This window comes from Rhincodon typus, chromosome 1 (genome assembly GCF_021869965.1).
Source record: "Rhincodon typus isolate 14 chromosome 1, sRhiTyp1.1, whole genome shotgun sequence".
NCBI lineage: Eukaryota > Metazoa > Chordata > Chondrichthyes > Orectolobiformes > Rhincodontidae > Rhincodon > Rhincodon typus.
Genome location: NC_063332.1, coordinates 123,483,619 through 123,508,464, shown reverse-complemented (window position 1 = coordinate 123,508,464; position 24,846 = coordinate 123,483,619). Strand labels below are relative to the sequence as shown.

Genomic DNA, 24,846 nt, shown 5'->3' with positions numbered 1-24,846 from the left:
GCAGGGACCGTTCCCTCCGGGACACACTGGTCCATACTTCATTCACCCCCAACACCTCCCCGCAGCCCTATGGCTCCTTCCCCTGTAACTGGCGAAGGTGCAACACCTGCGCGTTTACCTCCTTCCTCCCCAGTATCCAAGGGCCCAAACATACCTTCCAGGTGAAGCAACACTTCACCTGCATTTCCAAGAATCTAGTCTACTGCATTCGCTGCTCACTATGTGGTCTCCTGTACGTTGGGGAAACGAAGCGTAGACTTGGTGACTGCTTCGCAGAACATCTACGTTCTGCTGGCAAAAAAGACCCTGAACTACCTGATGCCTGCCACTTCAATGCACCACCTTGCTCCCTGGCCAACATCTCTGTCTCCGGCTTGCTACAGTGTTCCAGTGAAGCCCAGCGCAAGCTGGAGGAGCAACACCTCATTTTCCGCTTGGGGACCCTGCAGCCCTCCGGACTCAATATTGAGTTCAATAATTTTAGGGCCTAAACTCTCCCATGTCCCAGCCCCCCACCCCACACACCAGGCCTTGTTACCACATAGCCTGCCACTACACACCCCCTGTTGTTAGTCACTAACAGTCCCCATTAACAACTATTCACCCTCCCAGCCAGATCGTTAGCAACTCCTTTGTCTGTCCAACTGTCTTTCTCTCTTTTTGGGCTCTATCCTATCGTTTACTCCCTATCCCACGCACCTCCCTATTTTCTGCATATAAACTGACGTTTTCCTAGCCACCATCAGTTCTGAGGAAGGGTCACCGGACCCAAAACGTTAACTCTGTTTTCTCCTCCACAGATGCTGCCAGACCTGCTGAGCTTTTCCAGTAACTTTGTTTTTCTTCCTGATTTACAGCATCCACAGTTCTTTTGGTTTTTTATGTAGTGGGCACTGCCAGGTACATACACAACTTTGCTGGATCCTGGAGCCAAGCAAGACCCAAGCATTTAGGGTGGGAGGGTTGGGCAGCTGTGGTTTGGGAGCAGTGGTGTGAACCTGAAGGTGTGCAAGGCGTGTGTCTTGATGCCAGGTGGAAAGGAATAAAGGGCACTTGCAATGTAGGTGATGCACCCAGAGCACCCCCGAATGCTCTTCCTCTTCTGAATCTTTCCTGAAAAAACAATGCTGCCAACATCCTGACCAAACTAACTGTATTCTTGTATGGGCAATGTGAAGAATGGGTCAATTAGTTTTGTAACAAGCTCAATTGACTGTTAATTATTTTTAGAAAATGGCAGATTGAGCTGTCCTTTTCAGTACTGGCCTACCTAGTCTATTATGGGGGTGGGGATGGGTTGGTCGAGAAGAAAGGAGGGAGAGCTTGCCATCCTTTTAAGTGTCGTGACAACTGAAAAGACACGTGAATGGGGGCTGTAAAACTATTGCCCTTTGGAATGAAGTGCTTCAGAATAATGTGTTTGATATTTGCTGTAGCAGCTCACAAATTTAAAAATGGCTACTTGAGTGACGTACAAATGAAAGCATACTTGAATTTATATAGTACCTTTTCACAAGTTCAAAATCTCCCAAAGTGTTTTACAACCAAGTTTGATAAATAGACCAATGTGTCACTATTGTCAGGACAGAAAGGTTAACTATATGACACGTCTTTGGAAACAACATGAGGAGGCAATTTTTTAGAAGGATAATTTGAAACTAATTGTTATTGTGTATTTGATGATGCGTGATTTAATCAAAGGTGACATGTTGATAATGATACAGTCTCACTCAAAATAATCATATGTAGAGAATTTTTTATGTTGAATGTAAGTAATTGCAGGCAGTGATCAAAATACCACCAACCGAGAAAAGAACAACTCAGAAACCTTAAAACGGATCGAGAAGAATAGAGTTCCCAGAGCTGCAACATCACGAGCTGAGAGAATATGGCCCGGGGGTGTCATTCCATATGTCATTGGAGGCAATTTTACTGGTGGGTGTTGCTGATGTTTACTTGTAATTTACTAAAATCATCTTTTTAAATTCATTTGTGACTTTACACATTCTTATATTGTTTGGAATCATCAATATTCATTAATTGCTACATTTAACTTGGCATTGATGATGAGATTTTGCTCAAATTTGTAATGCTGTGCCCACTTCCTGTAATGGGAAAGAAGAAAATCAATTGAATCTAAATGACAATTTCTGCAGTATCTACTTTTTACAATGAATCTACATAATTTTAATACATTTAGATTTTTAAAAATAACATCAATGTAATTGCATTCTGAAAGGCACAACAGTCCATTGTGCTTATTGTAATTCATTCATCAAAAAAAATTGTTGGCTCCTAAGCAAGATACATGCAAAGCCTTTATTTCTGTTATGGTGCCTTAGATCAGTAGGACCCAGGTGAGTCATCACTCTACACATGCTGTGGTTTCAGCCTTTCCATAAGGAGACCAGATGGTTCCTCTCATAGTAAGCAGAGAAAAATCAGACATTTGTTATTGTGGGCTGCACTTTGTTCTTCTACTGACTGGATTTGATTTTTGGGGGCCTGGGAGCAGGTTGTTTCTTGTTTGTTCCAGTTAAACCAAATGCAAGGGGAAGGAAGATGAATTTGCAAAGAAACAGAAAGAAGATGACTTTGCACAGGAAGAGTTGGTCAGTGACTCAATGTGTAGATGTACTACATGATGTGTCATTGAGGTATGTGTAACAGGAACAATCCAGAGACAGCCACGCATTAGTTAGTTGAGAAGAATAGAAAAGCAACAGCATCAGCATCATTAGGATGGGATGGGAAAAGAAACAACTGTTTTGTTTACCCCATTCGTATTCAGTATGATCATTGCTTGACAGTGTAAATGATGGATTTCAAATTATAGCACAGACCTTGATCGTGCTATTACATACAGGGGTACTGAAAAGTCCAATTCATAACTTTATTGCCTGTTTAAATAAAACAGGATTGCTATTCCTAATAATTTCTTTGACTGGAGAGGATAGCTCCATGAAACCTATGGCGTAAATATGACAGAAGTACTTTTAAATTTTTGGACTTTTACTTTGCTTTTGCCAAAATAGTTCCAGCAATAGTTGTACTTCACCCGCTAGTTGGTTAATATTATATTTTGACATTTCCATTATTATTGCAGATTATTGTGAAGTGCAAGAATAAAACAGAATTTTATAGTTTGATCCACAAGTGCTTATGTCTAACTTCACATCACTTTCACTTATAATTTTTACTTTACTTTGGTTCACACTTTTGTTTATATAGTTATTATAATATCATTATTTTTACTAGACTTACTTTAGTCTAATTCAAGAACGTATTCTGTGAATATTAAAGTAGTCAATAAATCCTTCAATCTCTTAGCTTTAATTGATTCTTTTGCATTCTGTTTCTTCAGTTTGTCCTGTATTTCATTGTCTCCTCATTCTTGTTGATTGGTCTTAATTGTTCAGTTTATTTTTGTTTAATATCAACTTAATCTCTGGATCCACTGCAGTTGACTCTGACTTAATGATTAAAAGTTTTTGGTACTGACACCTTGGCCTGATTGATATTTTTGAGATTGGAGCAGTTAAAAGTGGAGGTTTTGCAGATGGGAAACCTGGAAGTACAAATTTCCTGCAACACTCCTGAATTTAATGCCAGAAGATGACTTTGATTTTTGTAATGGGTTGCTGCCTGACAGTCACGTTGTCAAGTTGCAAATTAACAAGGGAGTGAATTAGAGTTAAGTATGACATTGCAGCAGAGGGTTAGGTCTCTGAAGGTCAGAAGATGATAGGGTTTGGGGGCACTGATGGGATGGAAAGAATTTGACATCATAAGGGGGTGGGGGGGGGGGGGGGGGATTGTGGGTGGAATTTTTGGAGAGGTGAGAGGGTCAGATGTCCCAGTGGTTGGAATGAGTTGGACAGTGAAGGTTTTGAGAATCATGGCACTTGGGTTGGAACTGGACAGTGAGCAGTGGAGGGAGATGGACTTTGGGATGGGGGCTGTTTGCTAATTTAATGGGCATGAGGATGCTGATTGATCACTGAACCCAACTGGGATGTGGTGGGTAATTGGGAAAACTTGGTGTGCTGATGCGAACACTCTGCTCTTCCTGACACACAAGCACTGCTCTAATGGTAATCATCAGATAGAACCAGCACTCACATCTCCTTTCAGTTACTGGTTGAAAGATGTTAAAATAATATAATTTCAAAATATCCAACCTCGTGCAGTCTACTTAAAATATTGCATGACCAACCAATCTCACTAACTGCCGAATCCCCTGATGAGGTTCTATTAAAATTAGAAGTGCATGAATAGTTGTGTTGTCCATTTGTACGTGCTCCTTCTGAGGAGCAGGTAGAACTTGAGTTTTTTGATACTGCCAGTTTTAAAAAAAACTATCTAGCATGTATTGATTATTGATATGTTATGAATGCTCATAATGCGGAATGAAAGAATTCATTCCCATTGTGCATCCTCTTATGCCTTGACTCAATATTAAAAAGGGTCTTTCATGTTTAAACTCCGAAATTTGTCAAGTTAAATTGTGGTTTCACTTTTTTTGTTCTGATAAATTAATGTTCATTCATTTTTATTGCATAATTGTGTTTCATGGTATTCACAGAAGGATACATTGGTAAATTAAGCTATTGGAGATCATGATAATGCCAAGAGCAATTTTATAAGAATGATATGGGGCTTTCAGGACATAAGAATAACTCTCATTTATAAAGCATCTTTCATGTCCTCTGGGCATACCAAAACATGTTACAGCTAATGAAGTACTTTTGAAGTATATTACTGGTGAAATGTATATTAAAATAAAACTTACTCCTCAATGGTCCTGTCACATGGTCAAAACCACCCTAATCTCTGGAAAATTTAACTATAATCCCTGAACTCCATTTGTATTAGTCTGGTAAAAATCTAGTTTACTGTTACCATCAGTCTACTAAGTATCCAACAGTGGCACCACAACCAGATTCCTGGTTTTTCTAAAGCTGCTTTTTGTCTACATGTTCTTTGAAACTAAGTTCTTTCAAGAAAGCTTTTTACTTGAAAAGTGGGCAATGTCTGTACACCAATGTTATATTGTTGGAACTTCAACTTTAAAAGGAATTCTGCAAATTCAGCTAATTGCATCCTGCTGAATCTGAGCATCTATGAAAAAGAACCTTAACTGGACACTGACATTTTGAACAAAGAAAAAGTCATGTGAATTAATATCCATACCTTTGATTTTCTCTTTGGAAAGTTTACTCCTAATTGCAAACTCCTTTTCTTCTGTCCTTCTTTTCCATGCACACATTGTGCACATATGAACACATGTTGTGATGATCAACTGCTGGTGCATTAATACATGAATGAATCATACTTTTTGATTTAAACCTAAGGAGAGTTTGTTGAGGATAATTTAATACTTTGATTTCACAAACACATAGTTTGAGGGAATGATACCACAAAGTATCAGACTATTTGGAGCTTTCTCATGGATATTTATGTATGTAGAAATGCCCCACTCCTACCCCCACAAACAAAATAATCCTGAGCTTTGAATGCTATCACAAACCAATAGTGGTTTTCTTCTTTTAGATGTGTAGTTAAATGGAGGCCTTGTTGTCTTTCTGAGGTGGCTATAAGATAGCACATGGTGATATTCGAAGAACAGTCACTCCACCTAATATTTATCCTTCAACTAACATTACAAAAAAAACAAATTGCTTGTTGATTATTTTACTGTTGTGCCTTAACTCCTGTTTTGTTTCCTATTGTCTTCAACTACCATTAGCATTTCCTTTGTCTTTTGCTCTGGGCACTGTCACCATCTGTTCCATTCATTCCCCTCCCCACTCCTTTTGGCAACAGCATAAAAAAAAGTCACTTTCTAGTTCCTCTGATTCCGAAGAAGAGTCATATTGGACTCAAAATTTTAACTCTGTAGCATCCACAGATGCTACCAGACCTGCTAAATTTCTCCAGTACTTTTTGAATTTTATTCCATGGCTAAAATAATTGTTTATTGTACAAAATAAATAATGATTAGTGCCCCTTCAGGCATTTTGAGATTCAATTGCTTCCCATTATTCTCAGCGTCAGCTGGGGCAGTGTAGTTCCTCGTATTCTTTTGTTAAAGCAAAATACTATGAATTCTAGAATACTATGAATTAAAAACAGAAAATGCTGGAGAACGTTCTGCCTGACCTGCTGAGCTTCTTCACCATTGTCTGATTTTGTGTTGGTTTTGATGCAATGAGATGCATGTGAAATTCTGCTTTAACGTTGTTCTGGTAACTTGTGATTGAAATGATCCAGAAATTATAGTTAACTTGCATCATGTGATAGGCAGTGGCCAGGCTTTAGGTTAGCAAAGTCCAATTTGAAACATAAGAAAGTAATGCTTTTAAAAGCAATTCCACATTCTCTCTTCATGTCATAACACTTTTGAATAGAAGACAAATATTTTCTATTCCAGCTGACGTGTGATGTCCCGCTGCAGGTTTTACCCACATGTTTCCTTGTGGATGGCTACATTTTGCATGATTGCAAATGCATATCTTGCTTCTAGCAGCATCACATGTGCTACCTCAGGATCTTTTGCAAAGACATTAGAGCTCCTGTACACTCATTGGTCCGTGGTTACTTATGATTTTACAAACATACCTTGCCAAGAGTACATGGCAAGCAATATGCTTGCCTCTTAAGATTCCAAACTGGAAGTCACATTTGTTGAATTGTCTCTGTAAAGTACAAAGTATCTCAAAGTTAAAAAAAAAAATTCTTGACAGTTGTAGCAATCGTTATTAGCTAGCTTGTGAGATACTGGAGATCTGGATTCTCCCACCCACAGGGAAGGGGAAAACTGGGCCTGCAAGATACAAGTCAGATGCTTTTTTAGAGCAAGAAAGTTAAAGTGCTGTTTCTGATTTGTTTTATTATTGCCCTTTATTATTAAAGTATAATTAAATACATAGTGCATTTGTAGATTTTTCTAGAAGAAATTCAAAACCAAATTGTCCAATGGTTATATGGGTCTCCAATCTGCAAAACGTTGTTTCAAATGTAACAAAATCAGTGACAACGTGAGTTAAATGATATCCACGGGAAATGCTAGAAGACAAATTATTATGTTTTTACTTTGGGGCATAGAAATATGATTGTTTACTCTATAAATTAATTGCCTAGGCAGAAGAACAACTACAAAGGCTCATAGATAGTACGAACTGCAGATGCTGGAGAATCTGAGATAACAAGGTGTAGTGCTGGATGAACACAGCAGGCCAAGCAGCATCAGAGGAGCAGGAAAGCTGACGTTTCTGGTCCAGACCCTTCTTCAGAAAACACAGGCTCATAGGTTATTTGTTAACTGCCTGTGTCATGTTATCATTCATTGTTAATGTCAAGAAAATTGCATTTGTGGAATAGGGTGCTGTATTGCTGCTTGTGAACAAATACAGCAATGCTCCACTAAGACAGTCATGACATTCTATCACCTTGGATTTACATGAACAGGCAACCTGTCTCTTAATGAAAACCTCAGCAAGCACAACAGAAAGACAGCCATCAACGTTGGCTAATAAAACAGGCATGGACAGAACAGACTGACGAGCAAAATGAAGATGTTTAATTACTAGGCGTGTATCCTCACATTGCTGTTTTTCTACCACAAAATACACATTTAATGATTTCCATTTCCTGTGTCTGTGATGCATCTTTGGCAACACATGTAAAGACAAAGTAATCAATTAAGCAGTCATTTCTAGGACAAGCATACCAAGTGTATTAGCACTCATCAAGAAAAGAAGACCTCACTAGCTCTGAGGAAGGGTCACTGGACCCGAAACGTTAACTGTGCTTTTCCTTCACACATGCTGCCACACCTGCTGAGCTTTTCCAGCAACTTTATTTTTGTTGTTGTTGTTGTTGTTGAGAAGACTTCACTGCCTTGGGTTTGTGCACAGAATGGAAATTCTTAAGGATTTGCTATACAGAGTGTCGCCGGTGCTAAGAGACTAGCAGGGTGCTAGTCAGCATGGGTTTACAAAAAGGAAGCCATGCTTGACAAATCTACTGGAATCTTTTGAGGGTGTAGCTGGTAGCTGGATGTGGTTGACTTGGCCTTTCATTACGGTCCAACATAAGAAATTTGTATATAAAAATTAAAATGCAATAGATCGGGGTAGTGTACTGATATGGATAGAGAACTGTTTTGCAGACAGGAAACAAAGTAGGAATAATTGGCATCCGAGTGGCAGCAGGGCAGCAGGGGTACTGCAGGTCTCTTTGCTGGACCCCAGCTATTCACAATATATGCTAATAATGTAAAGAGGGGACTAAATGTAATTTTTTTCAAGTTTGCAGACAACACAAAGCTGGGTAGGAGAGTGAGCTGTGAAGAATGTAGAAATGCTTCACTGATTTGGACAAGTCAAGTGTGTGAGCAAATGTATGATAAGTGAAGAATAAAGTTGAAGAGAGTGATAATCCTGTGGAATTGACTAGAAAATGCTTGAGATCAAAACATTGAAAGAAGGAGTTATATACATAGTTCTGAGGGTATGTGGAGAAAACAGGAATATGATACATGACACATTGAATGACCGAATGAGCTTGAAGGGCAGAATGGACTACTCCTACTACGTTCTATGTTTCTGCCAGTGGAAACCTCCAGCTGACAACCAAAGCAAACAGGGAAATGTAATATAGGCAATGGTTCGCCACTGCAATAGCTTCTGGTTTCAGAAGCTCCAACAGAGCCACCAGTTTTGTAAACAAGTTGTCAGAAGTGATAGTCTTACAACACCAGCAAGGAAATCTTCATGTGTGGCATGTGACAGACTTTGTCTTTCGAGAGCTGGCTTGTTCACCCATCAAAACGGGTGCAGTAGATGATCTCATCAGACTCAAAAGTTCTGAGGCTGAGTTCCATCATCTCTCTGATTTAAAGAATACCAGAGGCACAAAAATGTCTCTCGAGAGGATGTTTTTTGGTAACTTTAGCCAGTCAAAGACACCTTCATAAGTTGTGTTTGCTAATTTGGGTGTAATCTCCTCCGTTTATCCTTACAGGCTGGCAATGCATGTTGACATGATTTGACCTGTACAAACACGCTCTGGCTGTGGGCATGGGATAACCTGTGAAAATTATGTTTCATGTAAAAATGCAAACAAGAATTTCATACATGGAATTATGCAGTATTGTAAAAAATACCCTATGATATAAATGTTACTAAGTTGCAAATAATTTGAGAATGATCTGTCATCCATGATGCTGTAGTATAAATAAGGTATTAAAGTGACTATTGTCACTATATTTCATTTAAAATTTGCTTTCAGCAAGTATGAGTCTGACTCATTGCCTTAATGAAAGCAAGGTCTTTTACAATTCTAAACAATGTTTTCTACAAAAAAGGTGGTGTGCGGGGGTGTGGGTAATGAGCAATAATCTCCACTATTTACTTGACACACACACTGCCCTTTCTTCTCTAGAAAATTCCCACTAATATGATGAATAGGCCTGCATAGAATCAAACAAGCAGCTTGTACATAAGTGACTTCTGTGCTTCTTCCCTGCTCTCTCTAGCCTATGGGGTTAAATTACGAGTTTAACCAGCTGGGTACAAATGTTCTGCTGACTTGTAGTGTCAGAAAGAAACAGAATTGGGACTTGTAACTCTTTGGTGACCTGGAAGATTATATTTAACCAATGATGAAAACACTTCTATTTTCTTCATTATTACATTGAGCTCAAATTGTTTTGAAGAGAAACCAGTTTAATTTCACTGGCGAATGCTTATGGTATTATAAAAAAAACTACACTAACTGCAGATGGTAGTAACAAATAGTTATTATCCAGACTCTGTGATGACTTTGGCTCAATGATGGAATGCATATTAAAGGACTAATGAAAAGCTACTTTTTAATACAAAATGATGGCCTCTTTAATGTGAGATAACACGGTGTAGAGCTGGATGAACACAGCAGGCCAAGCAGCATCAGAGGAGCAGGAAAGCTGACGTTTCGGGTCGAGACCCTTCTTCAGAAATACTGCCTCTTTAACGTGTCTCGTTTTCTATTTCCAGTCAGTATAAACATTATAGGCCCCAATCTTTCTCCATGCAGTCAGGAGTAACTTGTTCCTGTAGAAATCTACATGCCTACCATTTAAAAAATTTTATATCTTTGCAAGTAAAATATTTATATGACCTCTTCATAATGTTCAGGCCTGAAATACAGCTATGAATGAGACTGAGAGAGTGTTTTAGGTGAATAATTTGGTTTCAGTGATTTTGATTACGGGGTGTTTGAATATCTCCGTTTTATCAATGGAAGGTTTGATTCAGTTGTAAAGCCAGGCCTTAATGCCATGTCACCGATAGATTTGGCAGCTGCTGCAATCAAGTCTTGTATAATATTGTGGAGCCAGGAGTAGCATTTCTGCTGCCGCTGCTCTCTCAAAATTCATTTTCTACTCACCACTCTGGTACCTCTTCTGTTGTATAACGCAACGAAACCGGTTGAGATGGACAAATTGTCCATTAAATTTGTGGATATAAATGATAGGATTGTGGTTTATAAGTTAAAGAGGACCTAATTCCTGAAAGATCCAGGCACTCTGTCTGCTTAATGTAGGCCTCTTTGCTGATTGCATCAGTTGTAAAGGTAGTCTAAATGGGACTTGCTCTAAAAAAAACTGCTCCATTTTAATATCACTGTAGCTTCATGTATTCTGATTTGATTTACAGCCACGTGCACTGATGTACTGTCCGAGCAGTACATGCAGATCATAGTATGCAAGGATGTACAAATCAAAAAGACTTAGAGGCATACAGATTGAGCAAAACTTGATTGAGCACATCGTGGGTTTTATTCATCAGACATATTATTAGAGAATTATGAGCTTATCCAGTGATGGCTGGCACGTTTAGCCAGTCAATAAGTGAGCTGTCTACTTGCAACAGATTTAGGCTTAATACTCAGTTTGTGTCAGGTTGCCTGACCTCACTCGGAGCCACTGGCCCCAGTGCAGCTAGACATTGTAGAGAAAATTAGTCAGGCTCCAAATCATTTATCGCTAGTTACTGATTCCTGATGGAAATCCATGCTCATGCGGAAATGGTTGAACTTGGCCATAATGCTCCTGTAGCTGAGTTGCTTACTGTTGCTGTACCCTTACCACACCTCATTTTTTTGAAGAGGTTGTATTTTAATCACTTTAACTAAAATCTCAGTTTTGTCTTCACAGCTGTGGCTTGATCACTCAGGTTAGGTTCCATGTCCACGATTAGTCAGTACAGCTGATTTCACAAGGCATACGGCTATTCATGATTCACTTATTTTTTGAGAGGCTGCATCTCCTGATGTTAGGTCATCTGTTCCAGCCTCTAACCCTAGCTCTCTTTTATTATGGAGTAGACAAAGCTATTTTTGCATTGTTAGGGCTAGTTTGGGCACGGGTGTTGCCTAAACCCCTTCACTACCAGCCATGGCACTTCCCAAAGATGTTAAACTGGGACATGGTACATCTGCTTTCCAGCATAATTTGTGACCGTTTCAATGCATTCCTACCTGGGAATGTGTCAGAAATTCCACAAATTGTCCATTCCTTTCCAAACACACATTAACATTCCATTTATGTTGCAGAGTCATTTCTTGAGATGGTCCTCTAGCACTGACTTCCCAGTCCTGATGAAGTTGTCCATTTACATTGTCATCTGGATCTGCAATAAAACAGTCCTTCACATGGAAGCTAGTACATATGCAATTGTTTTAAAATCGTGTTGGGTTATTTTGCTGGAGACTTGTGCCCCTCACAATTGCTGATAACTTTTCAGTACTGGAATTATTTTGCTGGCTTGCACAAAGCAGACGGACGCACTTCAGTTAAGTCTTGTAAGTTTTCTGCCCACAAAACATTAAGAAGCATTAGTTGTGAGAACATGTAACTTCAAGTGTAACTTGAAGCTGGAATTTGTCTCTGGGTCTCAGTATTAGCTGTCCCTGGGTATCTTAATATCAATAATATGATAGGCTATTAGCAATGGAAATGGGGTGTTTTCACGAGTCCCGTTAAGGTGACCTAGATTTTTGCTACCAAAATAACAGCAATTTTAACATGCATAATTACCAGTCGTAATGTGTATATCATCCAGTACCTTGTGCTCAGGAACAATCATCCCATGAAGAGCACAGCTCAGTAAAGTTATCAGTTCATACTTTCAGCAACTTGCAGGGTAAGTAAAGTAACTTTGAGCTGAAGGATGATGGAAGAGGTCTAAGTAACAGAAAACAAGATCAGTCCAAGCGAAGCTATTCACTGATATGGGCCTAAGACAGGTATATGGACTTAGACCAAAGATCAGCCATAATTTCATTGAATGGTGGAACAGGCTTGAGGGGCTGAATGGCCTACTCCTGCTTCTATGTTATTGACTATAATTTTGAGCATAGTGATTTTGAAGCTCCAAAAACATTTCAAATCTAAATTATCATCGTTAGAGACATTAAATCAGGGATCTCTTTCTATATTGGTCTCCAGGCAAACAATTCTGCTATGCAGCATATTAAGCTTATAGAGTTGCAGTTAAATGCTGGCACCACCATATGCTATGTTAAGAACTTGAATGATTTGTCAGAATTTGGGAGGTGAGCATATTTCTTTCTTTTTCTGCAGTGCTTACATTTAGAAATGATGATAATGCTGTCTTCCACTTTGTTTCATTATGTTACTTGAAACAAGGCTCAAACTGACTATGGCTGAGACTTGCACTGCTTTGAATCCCATCAGTCTACAATCTACTTGTGCTGCCTTAAATGTTGACTGTTTTCTTTCTCCCATTTGAAACCAAAAAAAAACTTAAGGAATGGATGGAATAAATTGCATCGTTTTATACTCCATTTGTACTGCAATTTTAATGTATTCTGAGACCACAGAAACAATGTACCTACTGTCTCTGACTTGTGCATCTACAGACTTTGCAAGTTGCATTCATGCTGCTGTTCTTGCCAGTGCCTAAACTGGTTTCTGGATTAGTAATGGAAAAATCATTTGCCTGGATAATGGACAGATAGAATAAAATGTCAGAACAGATGGCAAGTGGTTCCAACGGCAACTATTTATCTTTGCTGCCGGTGATATTCAGAGACAGGAAATGAAACCACCTTGAACGGATAGTGTTCTCTGCATTAAGAAACATGTTTATTATCCCACTTCCAAAAGTACTTTTGAACATAGGAAAATTTTAAAATGGATAATTTCAACACGATAATCAGCCTTGCCACTTATGAAGATCATTAAAATGTTATTTCTTCTAAATTGATAACGTTAAATAAAAGTTTATTTCAATTTATTTGAATGAAAGGTAACTTTGTTTTCTTGCCTCTGAGTCACAAGTTTGTGGGTTCAAGCCCCACATAAGTGTAAATATAAAAGCTGACATTCCAATGCAGTGTGGTTGTGTGGTTGGAGATGCCATTTTTCAAATGAGATATTAAATCGCAGCCCCTTTGCATGTAAAGCAAAAATTCCTGTATTGGATGCTGAGGTGAAGCGAGGCATTGTTGGTTATCCTTGATGTCATGGCCGATTTTTTTTTTCTTTCACTGTCACAAAAGTGTTATCACATTATCAAGTTATCAAATTTCTGTTTGTAGGAGCTTGAGGTGTGCAGATTGGATGCCACATTTCTTCCGTTACAACAATGACTGACTGACTGACTGACTGACTGACTGACTGACTGACTGACTGACTACTTTTCAAAAAGTACTTCACAGGCAGTCATAAAAGGTGCTACAAAAATGCAAGTTTTCTTTAGGTATAAATTAACAATTGAGCTACACTGCCACTTTCTCCTTCTCCCTGCCCCCCCCCCCCCCCTTTTCCACCCTCCCCCCCTCTTCTCCCCCCCCCCCCCCCACCCTCACACGATTGACATAGACATTTTTGTGTTAGAGTCAAAACGTGTTAACATGAAATTGTCTCCACTGATGGCACAACTTTGCATTGCATTTTGTGCCTCAGTGCCAACATGTTTACAAATAATTATCAGCACAATGTCAACCTAATCTCAGTTACACAAAGCAGTTTGTTTTAAACAAAGTGTCTCGCAGTGTATAACTTTACTACATGTCTGTTGTTCACTCCAGCATAAATGCCATAGTGGAATGGTGAGTTTAGTTGATTTTAAAAAGATACACTTTCTAAAGTATCTTTTGCTACTGTTTGGATGATGTGATATAATTTCTCAATTAGTGATCTGATTCCTCTAGGCAGCCAGCGGGCAATGTTCAAACAGGCCATGCGGCATTGGGAGAAACATACATGCGTCACATTCATTGAGAGAGTAGATGAAGAGAGTTACATTGTCTTCACGTACAGGCCGTGTGGGTAAGCAAAAACTGTTTTCTTTGCTAACAATTTGTATTTTTTAAATAGGCCTGACCAACAATGCATTAAGGTGTAAATTCATTATGCGTTCTGTAGTGCTAACTCGGAACAATCTTTAAGCTGCTTAAAAGAAAGCCAAAAACTACAGAGACCTCTTTGTGACAAGTGGCCAAAATCTGTTTAGCAAGCATTTTTTAGCCATTCTTCTTGGGATTTTCTCAGTTATAATTCCTTTGCCACCATTTATTTTATTCTGTGTAGCTAAAAAGAAATATTTTTGGCAAGGTGCAAAAGCATAAAATGAGTGCGCTGCCACGATTTATTGTCAGCAATTTGTTGATCTTTGCCTGACACCATTGATCAAAATGACAGCACGAAATGGAATTAACCATGATTACAAACAGGCTTTGAAATAAACTGCTACATGTACCTGCATAGACGAGATGAATCGTGGGGCACTACTGCAGCCTGGCACCATTATGGATATTATGATCACATTTGATTTGCATTAACTCTGCTGTGCATGTTGCATTTTAAGCAGTGTACATAATTTTACATTTCGAAAAATCAAAAGATGTAACTGGCCATGGATAAATAAAATCAATTGCATGATACTAGCAAATCAATTGTTCTATAACTAGAAGTTAGAAAACTTGAACTTAATCCCATCTCCATGTTAAAGTCAAATGTGATCACCAAGTTTTATGTTCCACAGGCAGAAAATATAATATTTTCCCCACTCTTTCTCTCATGCTCTATTTTGCTCAGACCCAACTTGGAGTGGTGGATTGATGATTTGGAGGCATAGCCTTCTGTTTGTACGATTTGTTGTTTTCAGTCAATTTAACATGAAGAAATTATGGTAAGATAGTCTTTTGTGCAGCATCTGTTTGAGGAATGGTGGTTAACTTTGCATTTCGACTTCTGCATGAAATTCCAGAAATTATTGTCCAGGAGAAAAAAATACTGGTGTAGTGTTTCTCTGCCAGTATGTCTGCAGACTTGAGGGATTGTTACAAAATTCAGAAGTACAGCTGCAGCAGCTTGGTGTTTCTGGTAGGAGGCCTGTCTTAATGGTTGTGTAATTCTTGTTGCAGTGTTAAGAGTTGGTCTTTGGCTTGGTGTAGAGTATTAGCATCAAATCCAATGTTTTGCATGACTGCACTAGACAGGCCGGGGGAAAACATGGGTTTGTTATGGAATTTGCAGAAGCATTAGAAAGTGAATCACAGAGGTCTTGGATTTATTACAGTTGTTTGCGAGGGCACAAGCAACTTGACATATTAATATAAAATGTTCTTTGGAATTTCAGCAAAGGCATTAGCGTTTTTGTTTAATTAAATTAATTAAAATGTATATTTGAAAGTGTAGAGAAAGGAGCATCAGACAAGTGTGTTAAGTATTAATACCCCATTATCTTGGTGGCATTTTAGGATCTTCCATTTAGATAATAAGGTCAACTTATAAGCTTTTGGTCCTTTTTCTGTACTCCTAAAGGCTGCTGTTATGAGATTTTGCCTCAGTGAAGCTTAGTCTATAGCTTGACCAACTTGCTGTTCTTTGTTTCCCACTAATGAGTGCTGAGAGGCAATTTTAGCATTTGTGCATAGTTACCAAACCTGAACCTATCTTCCCGTGATGTGCAAACACATGCAATCTGTTGTGGGGATAGCATCACATTGTGTACTGAAACGGTTGTTCATTTTCTTCCTGTCCCATGGCCAATTCTCACCCTTAAATTGCTGCTTTGGCAAAGATCAATTAGCCCAGAGCTTTGTAAATTCAAACAACGTCTGTGCCCTCTTGCACTAAGCTGAGAAATTAACTGATGCATTCCTTTTTCTCAGGCATCTAGCCCAGTGCTTCCCAAACTTTTTCTCACTGTAACTCCATATTAAGATTCTAAACTTCCTTCAACCCTTTGATAAGAGCTGAGAATTTAGGGGTTGGGGGATAACGCAGGAGAGAAAGCATATGGGGCAGAGCTCTATACCTTGGAACTCCCTTCCTCAAAATTACACCTGTGACCCCTTTTCTGATCCACATGCTGGGAAGCCTTGCTCTAGCAGATGCCGATGGACCATACATGTTCACTTTGTGGTGGAAATGAGTACCTGTCGTGTTTGACCAGGTTGCTCCTTGGGTGCCTGCATTGGTAGTATGTAAAACAGTGATCAAAAGTCATTTAAATAAGGATTCCTTGCTTGTTCTGGGGACTTTCTGTGATATTGGTCTGTTCCAGTGCCTGACTTGCAACATGAAAATACACTGGGTACCTTGTACTAACTGGTGGGAAGGATCTTTCAACAAGATTGTTGATAGAACTGATACAGTGCTGGGTTAGCTGCTAGTTTGTTCCCTCAGGCTACTCCTTTAACTTCTGAACATTTGTCAGCATATTACATGAATCTCGAAATGTAAACTTCTCTGAAATCAGTAATTGGCTGTTGTGGAATTGTTTATGGTGTCCTTCAAAGCAAAGTTACAAGTCTGTATGTTTTGAAAGATTAGGGAGTTAACTGCTATGTTAAGCTGGTACAAAGCAGGAGTTTGAGGGCTTGAGGCCAATCAACATGATCTTGCTGAGTGTGGGCCAGACTGAGGGGCTGCATTGTCTACTCATGCATCTGTTTATTGTGTGGTATTCTAGTATAGCTGCCTTTGAAGTTAGAGAATCAAGAAGACCATAAAGGAGGTAGTTTGTCCTGAGGCTGGATTTTAAGGCATATTTCAGGCACGGGGAGTGGAGTCCACGTAAAATACGAGTAACACCCAGTTTACACCTTCCTAACCATGCCAGAACCGTCCCCAGAATGCAGTAGGGGGGGTGGATGTCAATGTCAGTAATATTCTTGCCATATTTAAATAAATAATTAAGGATCAGTTTAGCTTGTTACCAAGCCAGGTTATATACTGCCTATGAGCATAATGTAGTTATTGTGTGCCGGGGTGGCCAGGCCTTTTATTTGAGGGAGGCCACTTAAAAGGCAGGAATGAAGTTGCGCACATCATTTTAAGGGAGGCCAATACACATTGGGTGTATCCCACGCCTCCAAGATATCAACTCTCCCTTTGTTCCCTGTGCTTTCCCTCCAAAACCAGACGACTCATCCCCACCCCATTTCCTGTGCTCTCTGATCTCTTTGCTACCTTAAATGCCTGGGACGTGCCTGTCTCCAGCAGCCCTCCAGCTTCTTTATGCTCCCTTTGCATTCTGAGCAGCGCGTGCTACTGACAACTGGTACTGCCGGGACTCCTAGATTGATTGGCAGCTTTTAAGGGTGGGACCTGCTCCATTAAGAGAAGAAACTCCATTGTGAGCTGGTTTAGTCAACACCAGCATTGATGGCTGCAGGGTAGGGTTCTTCCGGGCACATCAGTTGGTGGCCGATTTTCCTTCCCCTGTGAGCAAGTAGCCCACTCAACCTATAAAATCCAGTCCTGGGAAAGGAAGGATGAGGTGTTTACTTAGCAGGCAAATATATTGACAGTTAATTTTCAGAGTACTTCTCCAAACACGTCATCTTAGAGTAACAACATCTCAAGCACCTTAATTTTACACCTTAATTTTTTCCTCAGTGGCAATCCAAGCCCTGAACCTGGGAAAATATTGTCAACTGTGGCGCTCAGCTTTTATATAGCAAGCTGCATTAATTGATATCAGCAACATTGCACAATTTAGATTCCACTGTTATAGCAGGAGTTCACAAGAGATTCTCTGTGTCAGGAGAAGCATTAATTTTGTTAACAGGACATGAGAGCAATTGCTTTCCCCTTGTGGTAAACTCCCCCAGTATGTAAGGCATTACTAAACTGCACCCACATCATCATGAATCTTCCCTATCAGCAGCTTGTCACTTCTGCAATAATGCCGAGCTTGCTCAAAGACTGCATTCCATGCAGATCTGTGTCCTGTTTCTGAGTAGCAGTTATCATGTACTCTTTCAACGCCAATCTTGTCTCCTCTTCATTCTAATCAGGCCTTCAGTTTACAGGGTGGCTTCTGGCATCAGGAGCTATCCTCTTCAGACATGACTCATGACTCATAACTCCTGTCAAAATCCAAGGCACAAAATTGAAGAACTGGCTCTCAACAAGACTGCTGCCACCAGAAAAATCATTGAACAGTCAGTTGGCACACTCAAATAATGGTGCTGTTGCCTGGAGAATTTTTGGAGGGATTTTACAGTACAACCTGATTGGAGTTACATGTTTGTGATTATCTATAGTAGATTTCATTTTTGCCATTATGAAGTACCAGAACCTCGTACAGTTGGACAGTAGGAGGAGAAGGAAGAGCACTAATACAATTGATTAACTGTGCTCTTGGCTGCCAGAGCACCCAAAGAGCAACTCGTCCAAGATGACTTAACTAAACCACCCTACTCATTGTCAATCACCAATAATCCTACCATCCTCCTTAGGGTGACCCTAAGGCCATCGAGCCCCAACCTGGGGAGGGAGACCTCGCAAAGGATAGTGGTCCCAGGTCCTTCGGGAAGGCATGGGATTTGGAGGGCAGCCTGAGGCTTGTTGACGGTAAAAAGTGCAAGTGAGCAGGTGGTGGCCTAGTTTCCCCTGGCCCCTTGCGTGCCCTGAACCTGTGATGGACAAGGAAAAAAACGAGGATGTTTGAGGTGGAGAGGGGCATCAGGACAGTGGAGAGACAGAGGTGTCCCTTGTTCCCCCATCCTCCTAGAAAAAGGCACCACCCCTCAGGGTTAGAGGGGCAGGGAGAGTCCAGTACGAACAACACCTTCCCTTGGGATGAGGGAGTAGCATCTCCTGGAAACCCTTCTCCCTCCTTGCTAGGGGTCATGAAGGCACCATCGTAGTTCACCACAAATGCACCACGCACCTCAGAAACGGAAGTGTGTGTGGCCACGAGGTCTTCCCCATGCCAGAAGAATTAGAAAACCTCGAGGTGCTGCCTACACTGGTTGGGGACTGCGGTGGGGATAGTTATCCAGAGGGCACCCTGGATGGCAGTGATGAAGGAGCAGGCCTCCGTGCTCCCTCCCAGGCCTTTATGTCAGTGACCTCTGCCCTTACTGGGGATCTTTTCCTAGATACGGAGGTGACCTGGGGCTGGGAGTGGAGGAGGTTTCTGAACTGCTGCCATCCAGTGGGCCCAACATTTCAGTCAACGTTTTAGTTGAGTCTGGCGTAATCCGAGACCTGGAGGTCCCTGCAAAGGATCCTCCTGATGTTGACCATGGGCTGAGGTTGAGACAGGGGTGTGTCAGGCTGCTGACCCCAGACCACTCCCTGCACTCGATGCAGGGGAGGTGTCAGGGCTTGGAGGCAACGACCTGGAGGAGGACTTGGTGTCGGGTGTGTGCACTGCTGAGTTAGATGAGGTAAGAGAGTGACATGGTGCTTGCGGACGAGTTCCCCCTCATCCTCATTGGGAAACTGCAGGACTTTTTGCAGAGGGTGCTTGGTCGCTGAGACGGAGTCCGGTTGGCTATGGCCCGGTGGAATCCTCTACTGCTACTGGTTCTGTCTGCCTGGCCTCCATTGGCAGGCCTGGGAATGGACAAGAACATGAAGCGATGGTGCCAGGGAGTCCTTTGCAGCATCCTCAGGGAGTGGAAGGGAGGAAGAGTCCCTCCACCCGCTCAGTAAGTTGGGTTTCATTGTTTTAACTGGTAGTGAAGCCACATACTGCAGCCATGACGACATCCATAGCTAGCTTCAACGTCAATGGCAACAAGAAGACCAAGCACAGATTTCGTATCCTCTCGATCCTCGGGCAACGAAAGTATGCAGTGAGCCTCCTGCAAGAAACTCAAATCATTTCAGGGGACGAAGCTACATGGCTTCTGGAATGGTGAGGAGGTTCTTCGTGAGTCACCTGGCCTCCAATTCTGCTGGGGTGGCTATCTTGTTGGCCCCCTTTCTTCAGCCAGAGATCTTGAGCATCAAGAGCATGTGCCAGGCCGTCTCCTCCAACTCATGATTTACTTTGTGAACGTATACACACCTTGGATGGGACCTGAGCAGACGTGCTTCCTCCAGGAAGTGTCCACTCTTCTTAGCTCCATCAGCAAGGGCGAGCTCATCCTTCTCCGGGGAGAATTCAATTGTGCCTTCAAGAAGCGGGATAATGGCGATACCCACAAGAGCTCCATCTCGCTGGGGAAGTTGAGGGACTTGGTTAACACCTTTGACTTGGTAGATGTCTGGTGAAATCTCCACCCTGATTCCATTGCCTTCAGCTTAGCAAAGCCTGGGGTCTGAGTGTCCAGAATTGACCACCTCTACATTTCCAGGGCTTATGACTCCTGTATTCCGAAGGCCTCCATGTGGCAGGTGCTGTTGCCCAATCACAACCTGGTCTGGGTGGAGCTCGTTCCATGCAGCACCAGAGCGAGGTTGGCATACTGGCACTTTAACAACCTGCTGCTGGAGGGCGAGCGGTTCCGGGACTCGATTCGTCACTTCTAGACCAGCTGGAGAAGGACACGGATCTGGGGGCTTCCTCTCCTTGAGGCTTTGGCAGGATGTAGGCAAGACACGCATCTGTGTCTTCTGTCAGCAGTATGCATGACGGTCGACGGAGAGGCAGAAATCCAGAATCGAGGGATTGGAGGAGGTGGTGCTTAACCTGGAGTCACGTCTCCATCAGCTTGATGTGGACCTGGCCCTGTTGGGGGGTTTTACAAAGAGAAGCGGGTCCCGGAGCGTAGCCTTCATCTTGTTGGGTCCCGGGGTGCGTACATGAGATTGTGGGTCCAGTTCCTTCGGGATCTCGACCACGGCTCCCCTTCTACTCACTGGAAAAAAGGCACGAGGTCCACCAGCAACTCCTTGTGCTGCCTGCTGATGACAGATCCCTCATCTCTGATCCGGAGGGCATCAGGGCCCATGTGATGGGCTATTATGGGGCTCTCCTCTCCGGGTCTGCAAAGTTTTGTGGATGGACCTGCTGCAGGCCAGTCCTGAGGGTGCCAAGAAGTTTGACACTCCTCTGAGCTAACCAGTGCCCTCGACCATCTGTCCAGGGGCACGTCCCCGGGACTCGATGGGCTGACCATGGAGTTCTTCAGGGCGTTCTGGGAAGTCCTGGGGGTGACTATGCATGGGTCCTGGAGGAACGTTTCACGGCCGGAGAGATGCCCTTTTTCTTTGCACAGGACCGTCATCACTCTGTTGCCCAAGAAAGGTAATCCAGTATTCCCAGAATGCTGGCCTGTCAAGTGCCTTTCTCTCCCTTGATCAGGAAAAGGTGTTTGACAGAGTGGGTCATGAGTATCTGTGAGCATTTGGGCTTGGGACACACTTTGTTGCCTGGATCCAACTTCTGTACATCGTCGAGAGTGCCTAGTGAAGGTTAACGGGTCCCTGATGGTGCCCCTGTACTTTGGGAGAGGAGTTCGTCAAAGCTGCCCCCGTACCAGCCAGCTTTATTCTGTCTGCGTGGAGCCATTCCTGCGCCTCTTGTATAAATGGCTTTCAGGTTTCGCTCTGCACGGGCAGGTGGTTCTTTCAGCGTACACCGGTGACGTGCTCCATGTGTCCATAGACCCAGTGTGCCTGTGGAGGATGGGTGAGTGCCAGGAGGTCTACTCTGCATCATCCTCTGCAGGATCAATTGGAGCAAGTGTTTGGGACTTCTCGTCGGTCTGTGGCAGATGGACCCCCTGCCGGAGGAGCTCTGGTGCTTCTCGTGGAGAAACGCTCACCTCCTCAACCTAGGAGTCCATCTTTGTCCTGCTGAGGAATCCTGGCTGCCCAATTGGCATGAGTTGGAGACTAAAAGTGACCGCTCGCCTAGCACACTGGACAGGACTGCTCCTGGTCATAAACCATGTGGCCTCCATGTTGTGGTACCAGCTGGTTACTTTGGTCCCTCCCCCGCCAACTTTGTCACCGCCATCCAGAAAATGCTTGTCAAATTTTTCTGGGACAAGAGGCAACACTGGGTTGCTGCAGCATTTCTGAGTATTCCACTTGAGGAAGGTGGTCAGACCCTGGTGTGCCTTTGCACGCAGGTAATGACTTCCGCCTTCAGACCAGGCGGTGATACCTTTTTAAGTTGAGCCTCTTCCGAGGTGGTGCGCCCTGATGGCGTCTTTCTTCCATCAGGGGCACAGCCTCCGTTACGACATGCAGTTCCTGTTTGTGGAGTGGTCCCGGCCTCAGGTCCTCTTCCAGGAATTACTTGTTCTTCTATTTGGACCTGATCACGGTCTGGGACACGGACGGCTCACTCCGGAGCTCTCCCCCTACTGGAGTGGTGACTTTCATCAGGGAGCCACTGCCTGAACCTTGAGGGTGGTTTGCAAAGGCCGAGGGAGGAGAGAGCTCAGGGTACAGGGCTCACTGGAGTCGGGGACACTCTCTGGATGGCAGAGGAGTGAACTGGTTCACACCAGCACAGGTGACTGTGAGCGTGTTGGTTCACCTCTGGTCCATGACCCTGAGCCATCCGGAGCCTGATAGGCGAGGCACTTGGCCCCGACACCTCGCACACACTCGAGGCAGCTCAGGCATGTGGTGGGCTTCTGGACAAATTGATCCCTGTCCATCCAGAGACATTTGCCCCACGCTGTGGACCCTCCCCTGTGACATGGTGCTCCACAATCTGAATTGTCTCATGGATATCTTCCAGGTGCCCTTTCTAACGGCATGGAGGCATTATTTGTATGGATTGATGCTGCACACTCCATTCTGCCGTGCGTTCACCCGCCACCCAGACATGCGTAATGTTTCGCACCCAGTGGTGGAGATCCCCTGTGGAGGACCCTCTACGAAGGTGTCCTCCCCTCTTACATCGGGGATCTGGGTTGGAGAGTGCTGCATGTGGTGTTCCCGTGCAACTGACCACTGAGCAACTTTACTGGGTGCCTGTCAAGATGCACATCCTGTGGCCTAGAGGAGACGGTCTTCCACTTACGTGTCGAGTGCGTTCGTCTGCAACCCTTTTTTAGTTTCTTGAAGGGGCTGTTGTTAAAAGTTTGGTTGCACTTCAGCCCCACACTCCTGACCTACGGGCATGCGGTTCAGGGAGAGGGGGACAACCCACAAGCCTTCTCATGGCTTTGCTCCCGGGCCGGGCCAAGATGGCCATCAACAGGTCCAGGCAGTGGGCCGAAGAGGCGCTCGTTGTTCCTGACTGTCTGCCCCTCTTTCGCGGTTACATCCATGCTCGGTTGTTCCTGGAGAGGGAGCACATGATGCCCACCAGCACAGTCAAGGCCTTTCGAGACCAATGGGCGCTGCGGGGGCTGGTGTGCATTATCAGCCTGGATAATGATATTGATTTACTTAATTATCTCCAATATAAGTTTCCACTTTGCCTTTCGAGTTTGCATTTATTTTCAGTTTGGTTCCTTGGGAAGAGGGCAGTCTTTATTTCCCTTTGTTCCGATTTTGGACACCTTGGAAGAGCTAAAGGGCCTTCTGTTTTAGCCCCGTACTGTCCCTGTCACAGATACACCCGATGGGGATCGGTGTGAGGGGAGTTTTAGCTCTAGCTGAAATGAGCAGGGGAACTTTCTCTGGATTTTAAACCATTGTTGTTCCTGTCCCAGGAGTGTTCAATAGGGATGGAGTGAAGAAGATTCATTTATTTAGTTGGTTATTTGTTTCTTTGATTATTTGTTTTGCTTACTTTGCTTTTACTTGAGTTTATTTTGATTTTGGCTTCCTGTGGTCCCTGCCCAAAAGAGATTGGGGGGGCAGTGTTGGGAGGGAGGGGTCTGTGTTTTTTATCCTGTTTATACCTTCCATTTAAAAGAATGGAGGGTTGCTTTTCAGACTAGAGGCCTGTGACCATTGTTGTGCCACAACGATTAGTGTTTTCTGTCATTTATATAAATGATTTGGATGTGAACATAGAACATACAATTAGTACATTTTCACATGACACCAAAATTGGTGTTGAAGAAGGCTACCTCGGAGTACAACAGGGCTTTGATCAGATGGGCTGATTGGCTGAAGAGTGGCAGGTAGAGTTTTGTTTTGATAAATGTGAGGTGCTGCATTTCGGAAAGGTAAATCAAGGCAGGACTTATACACTGAATGGGGTAACACAGCGTGGAGCTGGAGGAACACAGCAGGTCAGGCAGCATCAGAGGAACAGGAAAGTTGACGTTTGGGGTCAGGACCCTTCTTCAGAAAATGGGTCCTGACCTGAAACATCAACTTTCCTGCTCCTCTGATGCTGCCTGGCCTGCTGTGTTCCTCCAGCTCCACACTGTGTTATCTCTGACTCCAGCATCGGCAGTTCTTGCTATCTCTGAGAAGGTTCTGGGGGTGTTGTTGAGCAAAGAGACCTTGGAGTGCAGATTCATAGTTCCTTGAAAGTGGAATTGTAGGTAGACAGGTTAGTAAAGAAGGCATTTGGAATGCTTTCCTTTATTAATCAGTACATCGAGTGTAGGTGTAAGGAGGTCATGTTGGTCGAGGACGTTGGTTAAGGCACCGTTGGAATACTGTGCGCAATTCTGGTCTCCCTGCTATAGGAAGAATATTGTGAAACTTGAAAGGGTTCA

At 42.8% G+C, this 24,846-nt stretch overlaps 1 protein-coding gene across 4 annotated transcripts in view; it reads left to right on the top strand.

Moving 5' to 3' along the window:
- The window catches only part of LOC109913338 (bone morphogenetic protein 1), a 320,653-nt gene that overhangs the window by 128,889 nt on the left and 166,918 nt on the right, over positions 1-24,846 (top strand). For 3 of the 4 annotated variants that reach the window (XM_048603079.1, XM_048603065.1, XM_048603086.1), the window contains 2 exons: positions 1,774-1,935; positions 14,227-14,344. In XM_048603079.1, the coding sequence (XP_048459036.1) occupies positions 1,774-1,935; positions 14,227-14,344 (280 nt within the window). The remainder of the gene's footprint in view (positions 1-1,773; positions 1,936-14,226; positions 14,345-24,846) is intronic. The other variant, XM_048603072.1, reaches the window with a different exon arrangement.